The 17,019-nt window shown below is 40.0% G+C and overlaps 1 protein-coding gene across 10 annotated transcripts in view; it reads right to left on the bottom strand.

The window, feature by feature from the left end:
- Positions 1 to 721: 721 nt before the first annotated feature.
- The window catches only part of TNFAIP8 (TNF alpha induced protein 8), a 122,895-nt gene continuing 106,597 nt past the window's right edge, over positions 722 to 17,019 (bottom strand). For 9 of the 10 annotated variants that reach the window (XM_054489799.2, XM_063665161.1, XM_054489794.2 and 6 more), the window contains exon 2: positions 722 to 2,353. In XM_054489799.2, coding sequence (XP_054345774.1) covers positions 1,788 to 2,353 — 566 coding nt within the window. In that variant the 3' untranslated portion in view covers positions 722 to 1,787. Of the gene's footprint in view, positions 2,354 to 7,362; positions 7,412 to 17,019 lie in introns of those variants that run through there. The other variant, XM_054489795.2, reaches the window with a different exon arrangement.

Here is a 17,019-nt window from a genome sequence, read left to right as displayed (position 1 = left end):
ACTGGCTCTAGGAAGTGAGAATGATACTTTCAGTTCAAATCTTAGTGTCAGGATTTAATATCAAACAGGAAGAAACTCTACACCTTTGCTGTTTGTCTTAGCCAAGCAAATGAGGGTGTCAGAGAAACTGACCACCCTCTCTAGGCTGAAATGGGTTAGAGCAGATCTCAACTTCTGGAATTTTTAGTTGTGGAACCTTTCCTGGTAAACTATTATTTTAATGTCAATATTCTGGGAGGGAGGCAAATTTAAGCCAAGAGAGTACACTAAATCACAGACACAGTGACTCACACCTGTAATCCCAACACTTTGGGAGGCCGAGGCAGGCAGATCATTTGAGGTCAGGAGTTCAAGACCAGCCTGGGCAACATGGTGAAACCCCATCTTGACTAAAAATAGAAAAATTAGCTGGGTGTGGTGGTGCATGCCTGTAATCCCAGCTACTTGGGAGGCAGAGGCAGGAGAATCGCTTGAACCTGGGAGGCAGAGGTTGCAATGAGCCAAAATTGTGCCACTGCATTCTAGCCTAGACAACAGAGCGAGACTCAAAAAAAAAAAAAAGTCATGTGACAATGAAAATATTTATTGCTGGTGGTTAGGTCTGTCATTTCCTAGAGGACATAGCTGGCCAGCAGATTTTCATTTCTTTTTTACAAAATAAACAAATGCCTACTTTATTATTTACACACAGAAAATTATATAGAAACACCACACAAACTGCTTGAAATGCAAATATTCTTTGGTTTACTCATCAAAGTAAAAAATAACAAAAATCTTATCAGTTAAATAAAAAAGTGACACTCTTTATCAAACCTTCTTAAACACTGAAATGCACTCATTTTTATGCTCATGTTCTTTAGCAATATCATTTCTCCCCTTTTGCCCCTCATTCCCCTAAATTGTTTCAATGAGATCATCTGTAGAATGAAGACTGTTACCTTTCTTAATGCTACTTACTTTTTATTATCTCAATATCAAGACCAATCTAGATTTTTTTGTCTCTTACATGTGAAATGGATGTAAAAAATGGAAAATTCACCAGCACATTTTAAGATAACATAAAAGAAGCCCTAAGCAAGCATTTCAAGGCAATGACACACCATAACATTTCTGAAAAATTTAAGTATCATTGGTACTTAAAAGGAGAACTCAATTCCAGAAGCATATTCTTATATTGGACATTATTCATAATAGCTAATATAGTTCATTTCCACAGTACTGATTTCAGATAAGCAGTTTTTTTTCCTGAGGGTTGACTACCTCAGACTTAAATCCTGAATGTCAATGACTCAATCTTAACAAAACAGTCAGCTGTAGACATGAAAATTGAATTGTTTCAAAAGCAGCAATGATAGCAAGAGAAAGTTCTTGGCATTTTAAGAAAAGTACATATACATAGCAAGAAATGAAAGTAAATCAAAATACATAGCTTTGTACATGTTAGAAATATCCAATGTGCCACCAACACAACAATTGCCGTATTAAAAAAGTCCTCAGGTCTGGAGACATCTGTATTTTTCTTTGTATAACTACATTTGCATTACCCAACCACATATCTCTCCTATGGTCTGTTACCCGTTAGGAAGCTTTTAACCAGAATTTTTGGCAATATGCTTTTCTTCAAATAAAACAAGCCTTCAAATAAATCATTATGTCTGACAACTGAATTGGGCAAAGTCTTTCTGAAATATGTGTAATCTTTAGAAAATTCTTCTTTTTTCCTTCATAAATCAGCAGTGCTCCATCTTCAAATAAATCATGATCAGTCACAATCTTAACTCATGTGCTCATATGTTCTCTTCATCCAACATTTTGTTGATACCATCACATAGTTTTTGTAAGTGGGGTTTAAAATTCCCAAAAGGATTATACAAGGCAGCCAAAAAATCACAATCTGAAAAATGATCAAAGACATTATTAACCCGTCCATGTGACTTGGCAGTGAGGTGACGCTGAATGATTTGGTGCAGCATCTCTCTGCATTCATTTAACAGCCTGGATAACACATTCCGGTCAAAGGTATAATCCACCTGATGGAAACTGACCACGGTCATAGCAAGCTGATGAACTTTCTTCTTAAATTTCTCCATCAATGCTAGCTCATCTTGATTAAACTGATTATTCCTATAAAGAATGGCCAGCTTGATGACTGTCTTGATGAGGTTCTTGATGATCTTCTCTGCCTCCTTCTTGTTTTGAGTGTACTCCCTGGTCACTCTGTAGAGCTCATCCAGCACCTCACTACTCGTGTCGTCTATTAAGGTGGTGGCGATGGATTTGGACACCATTTTACCCAAGATCTTCTTTTGTGCCTGAACGGCCAGGTTTTTGGAATTAAAGACATCTGTGGCCACTAAAAAAAAAAAAGAGAGGAAAAGAATTAATAATTAGTAAATATCAGCAAGTGAAGCAAACTAAAAACAGATATTTGGGAGCACTTTTTTCCCTCATTTTCCCACCATTTGTGGTTTGTCTTACATCTACTGACATTAGTCTCTGTTCAGAAAAGAATTTTTGGCTGGGTGGAGTGGCTCACGCCTGTAATCCCAACACTTTGGGAGGCCGAGGTGGGTAGATCACTTGAGATCAGGAGTTTGAGACCAGCCTGGCCTACATGGGCGTGGTGGCGGGCGCCTATAATCCCAGCTACTCAGGAGTCTGAAGCAGAAGAATCGCTTGAACCCAGGAGGCGGAGGTTGCAGTGAGCTGAGATTGCTCCACTGCACTCCAGCCTGGGTGACACAGCGAGACTCTGCCTCAAAACAAAAAAAAATACAAAATCAACTCTATACCTGTCATGTGGGCAACAGCAACCAGAAGCGATTTAAAAGAAATTCATTTAAATGGAAGAAGAACAAATGGCAAAGCCATAATATTGAGTAAAATGGCAGATTAAGCAAATCAAAAGGAAAGCCTTGTTTTATAATTCGGTTGCAAAAAGTCAAATTTCCCAAGACATTGGCCAGTGCCTACCAATTTGGCTGTCCTAAGCACCTTGAATTTCAACCTCCAGAAGTCGAGTGTTGGAAAGAAGTGCTCCTTGGAGAGCTCATTGTCACCTGCTATTTCTGATGAATGGCCATTGTTCGCTTTACATTTTTATACATTTTGGGGAAATAACCTGTTTCATGAGCTAATGAAATGTGCTACATGAAAAAATATACTTTGAAAAAGCTGTTGCTGAGAGTTTACTTTTGGAATTATAACTTCTGACAGATGTTTACAATATACATAATAATGGCTATACATATTAAATATTAAAGAGACACTATATGTAATCTTCCTAGCTTAGAGCTGGTCAAGTGAAAATGCTCAATAAATGTTTATTCTCCAAACCAAGTTTACTTTTTTTCTACCACAATTTTCCCCACTCCATGCATGTAGCAATCTTTTTTTTTTTTTTTTTTTGAGACGGAGTTTCACTCTTTTTGCCCAGGCTGGAGTGCAATGGCGTGATCTTGGCTCACTGCAACCTCCACCTCCCGGGTTCAAGTGATTCTCACAACTCAGTCTCCAGAGTAGCTGGGATTACAGGCGCCCTCCACCATGCCCGGCTAATTTTGTATTTTCAGTAGAGACGGGGTTTCACCATGTTGGCCAGGCTGGTCTCGAACTCCTGGCCTCAGGTGATCTGCCCACCTCAGCCTCCCAAAGTGCTGGGATTACAGGCATGAGCCACCACACCTGGCCCATTTCTCCCGCTTAAGGCTTAAGAACTGCAGTTCTTCGGGTGTCTACTCCATCTCTGAGTTGAGTGGCAACTGTTCTCTCCATATATGCCAGTGTTTAAGCCTAGGCCTGGGTATCAGAAAGCAGTCATTTGGTAATGAAAGATAAAAAGTTTAAAAATACAGATACATACAAATGAGTCAAGGCACCAATGATTATATAAGATTATTTCTAGTTTGGATAGGCTAGCATCATTAGGAAGCAAAAAGGCAGCTGCTTCAAAATCTAGACCGGGAGGACACATAGGAAGAGTGACTCCCTTAATCCAGAACTGCCATGTTGGATTTAAAATTGGGGAAAGGCGGGGTGTGGTGGCTCACACCTGAAATCCCAGCGCTTTGGCAGGCCAAGGTAGTGAGACGATCGCTTGAGCCCAGGAGTTTGACACCAGCCTGGGCAACATAGCAACACTCCATTGCAACAAAAAACTACAAATAAAAAAAAAATGAGCCAGGTGTGGTGGCATGCACCTGTAGTCCCAGTTACTAGGGAGTTGGAGCTGGGAGAATAATCTGAGCCTGGGAAGTTGAGGCTGCAGTGAGCAGTGATTGCACTACTGTACTCCAGCCTGGGCAACAAAGTGAGACCCTGTCTCAGAAAAAATTAAATTAAAATTAAATAAAATTGAGGAAAAGAAGAACCAAATTAGATTTGAAATTTGGACCAAAGTAGTTCGTGGTATATAGTAGAGGTAGCTGCAAAATGGTTCCTTATGACCCGAACATCATTTATAAATATACAGTGCCACACATCCACTCAAAGAATGTCTTGATTGAATAAGAAAGGGTCCCCTCACAAATGTCGAAATTTAAACTTCTGAAACATGAACTGAAACTGCAGAAGAACTAAAATATATTTTGAAAAAGAGAAGGAAAGTGAAAATGTGTGAGAAACAGCCAACTTTATGTAGAAGTTTCCATCCTTTAATGTTTTATGTTTTTATCATTTAAGCAGAAGTCTGTTTCTATTCCTTTTCTTCAATGATTTGCAAAAGAGTATAAAGATTAATTCACACTAAAGAATTTATGTCAAAATGGCATCCATGTAGCTAACAGTATCACATTAAAACCAGCGACCATATTTCATCTTAGAACTCCTGATATAGACCTCAAAAAAAATCAATAAACTTGATTTACATAGGGATACCCAACCATTTTCAGCTACTCAGCAAATAACTAGGATTTCAGTAATATATTTCATATAAAGTTGAAATGTTACTGTTTTTTTTTTAATGTTTTAGAACATGGCGCAGTCTACAAATATCTTACCTGGGATTTACTACAAGTCTATCAGTTGGACATACTTTATGTTGTGAAATATTGAAACCAGAGGGAGAGGTATTCATAAGATTTCTCCTTTATCCAAGGCTGGACTTTCATGTTTGCACCTCTTCTCAGCTACTTTTCTGATTAAATCTCAATATCCCATTTAACTTCAAACATGGAAAACAAAAACTCTATGATACAGCAATTCAACTTCCTGCAAGAGAGCGTGTAAAAGGCAAATCTACTGCCAACTAAGCAAGATCATTCCCCGTTTACTGGTAATCAAGTATGAATCAAGATAGAGAAGTTGATGTCTGAGGCTGTCATATTTGTCCTAGAGGAACTTCAAACCCCGCTCCAGAAACACAGCAGCTGTGTCACACTTTCCTTTTATTCTTTGGGTTATTCCAGTGAAGTCGTCTTTTTAAATGAGGTTGAAGCCCCTTGTCCCCCTCCACCATCTGAAGCTCTTTCTCCTCCTCCACCAAGAAGACATGCATGAGTAGATTTATTTTCTAGCATTAGAGAAAGCTTTTTTGGAGCCAACTGGGGCTTGTGGCTGAGAGTCGCTGGCCAGGGATGTGTGGTCTGTGCTCATGAAGTATGTTTCTTTTTCTTGCAAATTAACTGCTGTTAGCCATTCCTGTTCAGGCTCATTTGTCAGTTCCACATGCTCTACCAGATCCCTTAAAAGTCTGGTGTATCTCAGAGCTAGTCCTGGACCAAGTTTTTCTCCTTCAGTCTATCCTCAGCCCTGTGTGATCTCATCCACTCCCACAGCTTCAGATACCACCCATGTGCCAATGACCCCCATAGCTATAACTCAGCCCTGACCTGTTTTCTGGACTCATTTTGTAAGTGCATTCAAGATTTTTCTTTTCCTTGACTATTTTGCAGGCATCTCAAATGTACCACATGCAAAACTGATCTTTGATTCTCTCCCGCCTCCCTACTAAGTGCTCCTCTTTCACTCTTTATGATCTCAATTAATAGCATCCCTTCCAACCTTTTGCTCAATCAAATCAGAGACCTGGGGATCATCCACCATACCATTCTCTCCCTTACCCAGTCCATTATTAAGTTCTTTCCATTCCACCTTCCTCCTGCATTTCTCTGAATTCTATCCATTTCCCTGGATCTCCACGGACAGCAGCCTAGTCCAAACCCCTCTCCATCTCTTTTCACATATCAGCCAGAGTTTCAAGAAATGAAATTTGCAAATGGGGCCGGGCGCAGTGGCTCACACCTGTAATCCCAGCACTTTAGGAGGATAAGGTGGGAGAATCACTTGAGCCCAGGAGTTCGAGACCAGCCTGGGCAACATAGCAAGACCCTGTCTCTACAAAAAAAAAAAAAACGTAAAAAAAAAATTAGCTGGGCAAGTAGTCCTATTTACTCAGGGGGCTGAGGTGGGAGGACTGCCCGAGCCCAGGAGTTCAAGGCTACAGAGCTGCAGTGAGCTATAATCACGCCACTGTACTCCAGCCTGGGCGACACAGCAAGGCCCTGTCTCAGAAAAGAAAAGAAAAAAAAAGATGCTTCACTTAAGTTCTTTGCTAACTATCACACCTCCTTGTTCCTTAAATCCTCTTCATTTGCCTACATTTTATTGTCTGCCTCTCCCTACTAGGATTTAAACTCTGAGAGCAAAGATTCTGTGTATCATGTTCACTGTGTCATCTTGCAGGCCTAGAGAGTGGCTGGTCCAGAAGCAGAAATCAATTTCCCCTATCTCATCCACAATATACTCAAATACTTCTCTATGAAAACATGTTGGCCTGTAAAACGAGAGTTGTAAATACATTCGTGGGTGTTTTTGTTTGTTGTATTAAAAGGTAGAAAAACAGATATATTTGTTTTACCTCACTAAACATGTGGTTTTTCTTCCCTCTAAATGCGCTCCAGAGTATGATTTCTCTTACTGTCATCAACCAATTCTTTTAAAGAGGAGAGATTTGTTGTGCACACCGGGAAAACATCCAAGGACAATAATGCAAATATTTAGAGTAAAAGCAAGGTGTAGTTCTGACTTGAACTGTAGCAGGAGATTAAACACAGGCCCAACTCTACTTCTGGCTGGATCTATGTTTCAACATGTGCCAGAGGGATACCTAAGGCATGTCCTGGGAAGCAACTAAGATGTAAACAGGAGATGTTTCCCAAGGAGAAAGTGCTGAAAATATTCATTCAGTTTTTTGCCTCTTAAGATGAATTCACTTGTGTTTGGAAACAGACATGTAAATTGTTCATTAATGAAGAATGATGCTGTATTTAAAAAAACATACAAAGCATTACCACCACATTAAAACTGTTTAAGATTATTTTCTAGAAATAGGGTGTAAATGTTATTTTACATTACTTATCTTACCTCCCTCCCTCTCTGTCTCTGTATCTCCTCCCTTGACCATTTCAGCAACATTTGCTGTAAGGCAAAGTGATATTTAGGGAATTGTGGCTTTAGCACCAAAATTATAAAGTTAGAGATAAATATGGTAAAAATATACTGACCCAAATATTCAAGAAAAAATGTGCTCAGAAGGAAAAAAGAGAAAAGTCCTTTGTTATTAATACTTATAGTTTTATGAAAATTAACAAAAATGCCCCATAACATAACTACTCCCACTGAGAATTTTCTAATAAAGTACTCAAATCATTTTCTTTACAGTCTTACCAGTAAATACATAATTTTTTACCCTCAAATCCATTATACTTGGGACTCTTTTAACAGTGATGACAACAGATGTACATACGTTGCAAATTCTTGCCTAGTTAAAATTCGATCCAGGGTTCCAATATTAGGAAGGATAGAAAAGATAATAATTTGGAAAGCATGTTGACTGTTAATAAAAGTTCTGTTGTCTGTTAATAAAAGTTCTTTAAATAAATATATAAAACCTTAGCTCTCTTGCATCTAAATAATTCTAAATCTAATGGGACTTAGTAAAAAGTCAGCTTTGGTGATAAGAAAGTGGCCAGAACAAACCACGAACTCTGTCATAAGAAGTCAGCAGGCTAAGAGTTGACCTCCCTACATGGAGATTTGGCAGTGCTCCAGAGAAAAGCAATGAACGCTCGGAGTAGCTAATGATGTGTCAGTGTCACCAGCTTTCATACTCAAAATCCCAAAGTCAGAAACTCAATAGCATAGAGAAGAAACAACAGAGGGAAAGAGAGAGGGAGAAGGAAAGAAGGAAGGAAAGAGAGGGAGGGAGGGAGGGAGGGAGGCCCAGTAGAAGCAGCACAGATATGAACTCTAAATGGGGCTGCCCTGGAAGGGTCAGAAGCAACAACCATGGCAGCAAGCTGGAGGGAATCTTATCAACTAGAGAGAGAAGACAAGTGCCAGGCACCTTAATCCCAAAATTGGCCTTATGCCACACAGATGGAGGCTGTCACACAGAACATAGTCTTGGGAGAATCACTACATCTGAAGTCCTTAACCTGTATGGAATGCACATTTTGGGGTATATGCACATCCCTCCAAGTGGTTAAGAACCAGTGACAGGCACCGTCACAGTGGCAAGCTAAGTCATTCACTCTGTTTCTTATACTCCAGAAAAATACATGCTAACCTTAAAAGGCAACATAGTAAAGAAGACATGTCAGAGAAAATGGTGACTTTGAAATGCTCCTCCCCCGCAAAACAAAACAGAACAAAACACTGGGTTCTTTTGAAGGGAGTATTAGGAATCGTCTAAGACACTCTTCCAGATTCCCTTTATTGTCCTTCGCTATTTTATAACTCTGTAAATTGTAGAAAACTGATAATATTGCAAATGGCTCTTCTACATACAGACGCAAATAAAATGTGTTCAGTGGAGCTGCAATTGATTCCTGATTTTCTTGTTTGACTGCTCTGAAGATCCTCCTTGAACCAAACGTAAGAGCTTACTGTTTCCCTCATTAATAAATGAATTAAGTAAAATCTTCAATATGTGCAATTTGTATTTATATGAGAGTCATGAATTTATCCTCTTAAAAAACATACCTTGTAACACATATTAGAATGTTTTCCACCGAAAACATTTTTTTTAAAAAGACTGCAGTATGAACCTTTAATGCACTAGTGTTTTTTTTCTGTGGCCACTTATTTCCCCAGGGTCCTGGAAAACTACAGTATACTTATAAAAGTCCAAATACTCTGTAGCTAATGGTTCCACGAACTGCCATACTGCTCAGGGATATTACTGGGACTCGGCTTCCTCATCTGTAAGATGAGTACGATGATCCCCACTTTTTGGAGTTGTTCCAGAGATAAATGGACATGGACCACATAGATGTGTTTCACACAATCCCTGTCACAGAACAACCTTCTTCATAAGTTAAAGAACACAACAAATTAAACTTCAAATACATTCTGATGCTCTTTAGTACAGAATCACATTTGGCCAAAATTAATTCCTTCTGGTAGTATCATAAACTGAGAAACGCAAAATGTCAGATGGCTGGGTGAAAACGGAGACCTCACATAGTTCAACTAATGAGTTACATCTTCTCTTTCATAATGATATTTAAAATATATAACATATTAAAAACTTTCTTTAGAAGGGAATTTCTCTTTTTTTAAGGTGCTTACTTTCTTGTTAGCAATAGATTTAGTACTACGAGGACTCTGGCCAGGCGCGGTGGCTCACGCCTGTAATCCCAGAATTTTTGGAGGCCGAGGCGGGCGGATCACGAGGTCAGCAGATCGAGACCATCCTGGCTAACACGGTGAAACGCCATCTCTACTAAAAAATACAAAAAATTGGCCGGGCGTGGTGGCAGGCACCTGTAGTCCCAGCTACTCGGGAGGCTGAGGCAGGAGAATGGCGTGAACCCGGGAGGCAGTGCTTGTAGTGAGCCGAGATCGTGCCACTGCACTCCAGCCTGGGCGACACAGCGAGACTCTGTCTCAAAAAAAAAAAAAAAAAAAAAAAAAGTACTACGAGGACTCTGATAGTTAAAATAGGGGTATTCTGCCTAGAGAAAACTGGCCTATCAAGAACAGAATGAGAGTCTACTACAAGACAAAAGGAGAAGCCTAGTCAACATCCATGAAAAGCTATGCAACAGCAGCAAGATGCAAAGGTAATGGGCCAAAAATAAAGCCAAAGTGAAAACCCACAGTTAAAAGCCACAGGGGCTGACAAGGTCACTTTAGAAGTCACAGCATTCTCATGCAGTTTCCGAAGCCTCCCAGAGAACCAGAGACCCAACAGCACGGCGTGAAGCCAAGTAAGAACAGTATAGATGGAAACAAAAGGCTCAAAGTCAAGAGTCCCAGGTTGTAAACTTGGGTGCAATTTATTTGAAACACAGTTTTCTCATCTTCTACACTGGAGGTCATTTCAAGTTGGTGTGGCTTAAATGAGATTTAATGGCTTACAAATCTGAAAAGATCCAGTAGTGTACTAGGCCATTTCTCCTTACATCTCCTATTTGCCAAATTCGTGGACAAGAAAAATATGCCTTGAAGAAAACAGGATGAAGCCTTTCCCTCTGTGATCTCAGGCTTTAATTCTGGAATCTCTTCATCATGATTTTGAGTTCAACTGTGTATCTTTTATTCCTGTGGCTTAGTTTTGTGATGATTTTGAAAATGTCATTTCCTGAGTTTCAACTCCTCTAACTTCATATCAGACCCCATCTCTGCTCTTTTTCTATCAATTTGCCCCAGGAATCATATGATACCTTCTTTATGGCATAAACTCTGACAAAATATCCCTGCTGCTTCTAGGTTTCTGATACCAGGAATGGAAGAAAGTTTGGTGATGTTAGTATAAAGCAGTATGGTTGGACCTCAAAGACTGTCAGTCTCAAAAATATTAGGATAGAGGTTATGGGAAATGAATTTTGTGGTTACCCAAAGTCAGAGCCAGAGGTTTATATCCACAAGACTCATTGGTTGCCCTAGGCAATAATGATTACAGTGATAACAATAATAACAGCAGCCCCCATTTTTTGAATTTGTACTACATTATCCCTGGAACCGCCTAGAGCTTGTGTTATCTTATTTTTTTATTTTTTATGTTTTTTTAAGATGGAGTTTCGCTCTTTTGCCCAGGCTGGAGTGAAGTGGCACAATCTCGGCTCAATGCAACCTCCACCCACCGGCTTCAAGCAACTCTCCTGCCTCAGTCTCCCAAGTAGCTGATTATAGGCACATGCCACTACGCCCAGCTAATTTTTGTATTTTTAGTAGAGACGGGGTTTTGCCATGTTGGCCAGGCTGGTCTCGAACTCCTGACCTCAGGTGATCCACCTGCCTTGGTCTCCCAAAGTGCTAGGATTACAGGCATGAGCCACCGTGCCAGGCCACGTTATCTTACTGAAGCTTTACGGCAACCCTAGGAAGGAAGTTATTATTACACTCATTTTAGAAATGAGGTGACTGAGGCCCAGAGAAGTTAAGTTACTATCTCAAGGTCATACAGTAAGTGGCAGAGATTAACTTGAACTTAGATATGTCCAACTCCAAGCTGTTACATTATAATACATGAGCTTAAGAAAAGAAGCTTCCTCTTGAAAGTATAGGGAGATGTAATAATGTCTAGCTAAGTGAAGTTAAGATGAAAGAAAAGAAAGGGACCAGGTCTCCCCGCAGGGAAGAAACAGACCATAAGGAAGATCAACCCACCTGGGCTTGAAATAGCTTCCAGGGAAGAACTTGAGCAGTTCATAAGCATTTTAAAATAAATATAACCTAAAATGACAATATACTTACATTGTTCAAAAGTCAGAATATACAGAATGGAAAAGCTCTCTCATCTTTGCCACCCACTGCTGTTCTGACCCTCAACCCTTGCCCTTGCTTCCAAGAGACAACTAAGATTTGTTTTTTTTCTCCCTGCATAACTAAGCAAATACATGAATAGATACTGAGCAGTGCAAAGAAGTCTTGGAGGCTTGCAATTCTTAAGAAACGCAACTTTTGAGTGATGAAAGAATATAAACTGTATATGTGTCCGTAATTCCACATAAAACTATGGCATAAAATGGTAAAATGCTGGAGAAATACGGGCTATGACCTTTGTTCCCACACACACATTATCAGTAAGAATCCTTCAATGAGTGATGAGAACATAGCAAGTATGTAAAGGAGGTCTTTATTTAATGGTTGGGGGGCAAGTATTATGATTAGAGTGATCAGATAATTTATCATCCAAAGGGAATACTTTTGGAAACAGTGCTGTTAGTAATTACACCATGACAACAGATCTGTGACTGACCCAGAATGTAAGTGGTCACCCTATTTATCACTAAATAAGAAAGTGTCAAAAATAAGGATTTACCTAAATATACAAGACCTGAGATATTTCTTAGGAACCGCCCAAGGGCATTAGCTAGCTTCTCTTACAAACTACGTTAAAAAAAACAAAAACCCTAATTCTTCAATAAGCTAAAGGAGTCTTATGGGGGAAAAATTATCTCTAGTTAAATAAGTTTGGGAAACAGTGTACACAAAGGTCCCCTTTGGAGATGCACAAAATGCTTTAATAATACTAAAGGCTTTGAGGATTAGTGCAATAAAGAACCACTTTAACTTTGCTTATCCAAGTTTTGCAAATTAATTTCACAAAGGATACCATAACAAATTTGTAGGATAAAGTCAGTGAAAACAATTGGCTAACAAATTAACTAGGGTTCTTGGTATTCCTCTGGAATGAATTCACAATTATCAGATGCAAACAGGGGAGTATAAGACAAGCAGTCAGGCAAACCCAGGCATTATGGTAATTGCAAGCACCGGCTCTAGAGTCAGACTGGGTCAGGGGCCTTGCCCTGCTACTGAGTGCCCACGTGCCTGGAGCAAATTATCTAACGTCTCTATGCCTCAGTTTCCTCATCTGCAAATGGGACTACCAAGAGGATTAAATGAAAGTAATCCATATAAAGTGCGTAGAACAGCACCAAATATAAAATAATTGGGTCAAGTGATGTAAGCAATTATTATTATTATCATTATTATGGTAGATACTGTAAACGTTCTGCTGGTATAGGATGCCACAGGTCTTATGATCAGGTCTTGTGAAAGGAGTGTGGGGAAAAGAGAGAACATAAACCCAAAGACATGAGTCAGTCAACAAAAACTTTTGTTGAGTGTGTATAATGTATAAGATACTGTGGTTTCAAAGATAAATAACACTATCCATCCTCTCCACTCGACTCCCAGGGACTGGTCCGGGGATAGTTGAGTACACAGCTAGGCAGAATGCACCATAAACTGTGTAACAGGAACATGTAAAAATGCAATGGTAGCAAAGAGTGGAAACATTAGTTTTTGCTGATGGGGTGATAGAGGGAGGTTAGGTTTGAGGAAAGTTTCACAAAAGGAGATTGACCTCAAAGAAAAAGAAGATTCTGCCTTATAGAAATAAATATGATTGTATTCCAGAGCAGATCTGTGGAATTCGTACTGGCTAATTAGGAATTAAAAAATTTTGTTCATCAGTATACCTATATGTCAGAAACCCAAGGATGTATGTGTGTCCTATGGATTTTAGAAAAAATTGAAACATTATATTGTTAAGACCCACGAAATACTACAAAGGTACTCCGTTTTTTGTTCGGTGTTTTTTTTATTTTTTTTTGAGATGGAGTCTTGCAGGCTGGAGTACAATGGCGCGATCTTGGCCCACTGCAACCTCCACCTCCCGGGTTCAAGCGATCCTCCTGCCTCAGCCTTCCGAGTAGCTGGGACTACAGGCGCCCGCCACCATGCCCAACTAATTTTGTATTTTTAGTAGAGATGGGATTTCACCATATTGGCCACTCTGTCCCTGGTAAAACTCCTCTGGCCAAAGTGCCACCCTTATTGGGAGTATAACCAAGAAATCTTGCCCGGGAACCTGGGACTGCTCACAGGAGTGGACCTTCTTACTACATCCTAGGAAAAAGAGACAGGGGAATGGCCTCTATACTGTGGTATATAGTCTCTGTACTCCGTTATTTTTATTTTTATTTTTTATTTTTTGAGACAGGGTCTTGCTCTGTCGCCCAGCTGGAGGGCAGTGGTGCGATCATGGCTCACTGCAGCCTCAACTTCCTGGGCTCAGGTAATCCTCCCACCTCAGCCTCCTGAGCAACAGGAACAACACGCAACCACCATGCTCGGCTAATTTTTTGTATTTTTTTGGGTAGAGACAGGGTTTCAACATCTTGCCTAGGATGGTCTTGAACCCCTGAGCTCACGCAATCTGCCATCCTTTTCCTCCCAAAGTGCTGGGATTACAGGCGTGAACCACGGCACCCAGCCAATACCTGGTTTTCAAGAAGGCTTTGTTTGGCAGGGAGAGGATAGATATAGCAGGTATCTGAGGAAGAATTCTTAGTGTCATGGGCCGTCCACCACAGAAGTGCCGGAGGCCTCTTAGAAATGGCTAAACCAACTGAATCAGAACCTCCAGGATTGCAGTCTGAGAGCCAGCATTTGTAGGAAGCACCCTACCTGATTCTGATATATAGTAAAGTTAGAACACGCCTGCTCTGAGCTGTACTCCTAGAATGCCATACTTAAAATTTTCAGACGTACTCTGGCTATAAAGGCATGCTGTGAGTAGATTATGGACAAATTTAATTCCCTCTCAAGATTTTTTTTCACAAAAATACAGATGTCAGCTTGTGCAAGGAATCCAGATAAAATGTTTTCTAAACAGAGCTTACTATATTAAACATTTTAAAAAATTTGATAAAGTATCCAAGAGAATAGAAAAGTTAGCCCATTCTAGATAATACTGTAAACCAAAGTTTGAACAGAGCCTAACTCTACCACTAGGCTACAAAATGGGTTTGAAATTAAATTAAAATATCCTGCAATTGTTTATACAAAACTGAACTTAGTGAACTATCCTTTGTCTTTTTAAATTAAATGAATCTTCCTTATTTATTATGTTGAATTAGGATACATTAGTCTTTCTAAAGACTTTTCAATTAAGCTGGATTTATTTACATATTTTCTTGAAGACATGAAACCTTTCCACTGTTGATATAATCCAATCATCTACCAGAATGTAGAGGAAAATCCTCTAAACAGCTCCGTGATTTTCTACACTTTTCCATCCCTAAATTCCCCCATCCTGCCATAGGCCCTGACTCTTGATGAATATTTATATTCATGCAGGGCTTAGAAAACCAGTAACATTTTAAAATCCAGCACACACTAGAATGAAGTTACTGAACCAGACCCACAGCTGGCATCAATGGTCAACACACCCTTTCTGGTTTCATCAGGTTGCTCCTGGCCACATAACAAAGACAAGAAAACTTACAGTTGATTTTTGTATAGTACTCTACAGTTTGCAAGATATTTTCACTAACACTTTCAAATGCATTTCTGGTTTGGTCCTGTTATTACTTAACCCTGGGGGACCCAGATAAGAGAAGTGAGGCTCAGAAGTCAAGTGACTTATCTAAGGGTGCATAAATAGTGGCAGAGCTGAGGCCCATTACTTCTTACTATAGCACACAGCTGCTCTATAAGAAAAGTGAAATTAGGATAATGTTCATTGTTTATAAATTGCCTACCAAATGCCATGAAGCTGCTGGCCAGCTGCAGAATCCCACTTCTTAGAGCCTGCCTGCTCCCCCAGATAAAGCAACTCCTCGAACTAAAAAGAAGGAGCACAGGCCGGCCACAGTGGCTCATGCCTATAATCCCAGCACTTTGGGAGGCCGAGGTGGGCAGATCACCTGAAGTCAGGAGTTTGAGACCAGCCTGGTCAACATGGAGAGACCCCATCTCTACTAAAAATACAAAAAAATTACCCAGGTGTTGTGGTGTATGCCTGAGGTCCCAGCTACTCAAGAGGCTGGGCTGGGAGGATTGCTCAAGCCTGGGAGGTTGAGGTTGCAATGAGCTCAGATCACGCCACTCCACTCCAGCCCAAGTGACAGATGAGGCCGTCTCAAATCAAATCAAATAAAAATAAAACAAATAAAATAAAATGAAGGAGCACAGGTCAAACACATCAGGGAACAGAAACTAAAGAAAAGCTATATATCTGCCTTCACCTTCCCCCTCCATCCCTGCCTGAAAGAGTGCTATTGATCCTGTAAAGCTCAATGTAAATGCCGACCCTTCCAAAAGGCTTTTCCAAATCCAATGGCCAGAATAAATCTCTCCTAACCTGCTTTTCTGTCTTGTGAGAGAGTTAAATTCCTCTCTTATCTATTTAGGATCCTTGACAAGTAAGGTACAGGTACACGCCTTTTCATCTCTGTATTCTTCAAAGTGCTTAACACGTGCCCTCCAGCTAGCATGGGGTGCACTAAATCCTATGCTCTAATCTGCCTCCATGGAACCCTTCACTTTCTTTTACAGCAATTCATGAAGGTATATCAGGAAATCAATTCAATTTCTTCTATTTAGAGCTTAATAGATGAAATTATTTGTACTCCATGAATAAACACATAACCCTAAATATGGATACAAACTATCTTTTGTTTTATTTTTAAAAGACAATGTCTCACTCTGTCATCCAGGTTGGAGTGCAGTAGCGTGATCATAACTCACTGCAACCTTGAACTCCTGGGCTCAAGAGATCCTCCACCTTAGCCTCCTGAGTAGCTAGGATTACAGGCGCACACCACCATGCCAGGCTCTCTTTGTAGAGATGAGTTATCACTATGTTGGCCAGGCTGGCCTCAAACTCCTGGGCTCAAGTGATCCTACTGTCTCAGCCTCCCAAAGCACTGGGATTACAGGCGTGAACCACTGCGCCCAGCCACTTTTTGCTTTAAAGGGGAGGAACCTGTGTAAAAGAAATGCATTTTCATTTTTTTAATCTATTGCTTTTCTTCCCTGCCCTTTGCCAAAACATACAGAATAACCAGCTACTTTTGTTTGGAGAAGTGACCATATTTAGTTAACTCAATCCTTACAGCAAATGTTCTGGAATCTTCCATGCAAAGATCCCAAACCCATCTGTTTGAATATTTTAGGAGCAGTAACCTCTTGGCCTCAGCTTGGGCATCTCTCAAATATGCATCTTGGCACAACCTCTCAACATTCTGGTCACAATTTTTCCTCAATAACTGTATCCAA

Source organism: Pongo pygmaeus, chromosome 4, assembly GCF_028885625.2.
Source record: "Pongo pygmaeus isolate AG05252 chromosome 4, NHGRI_mPonPyg2-v2.0_pri, whole genome shotgun sequence".
Lineage (NCBI taxonomy): Eukaryota > Metazoa > Chordata > Mammalia > Primates > Hominidae > Pongo > Pongo pygmaeus.
This window is presented reverse-complemented; position numbering and strand designations above follow the sequence as displayed.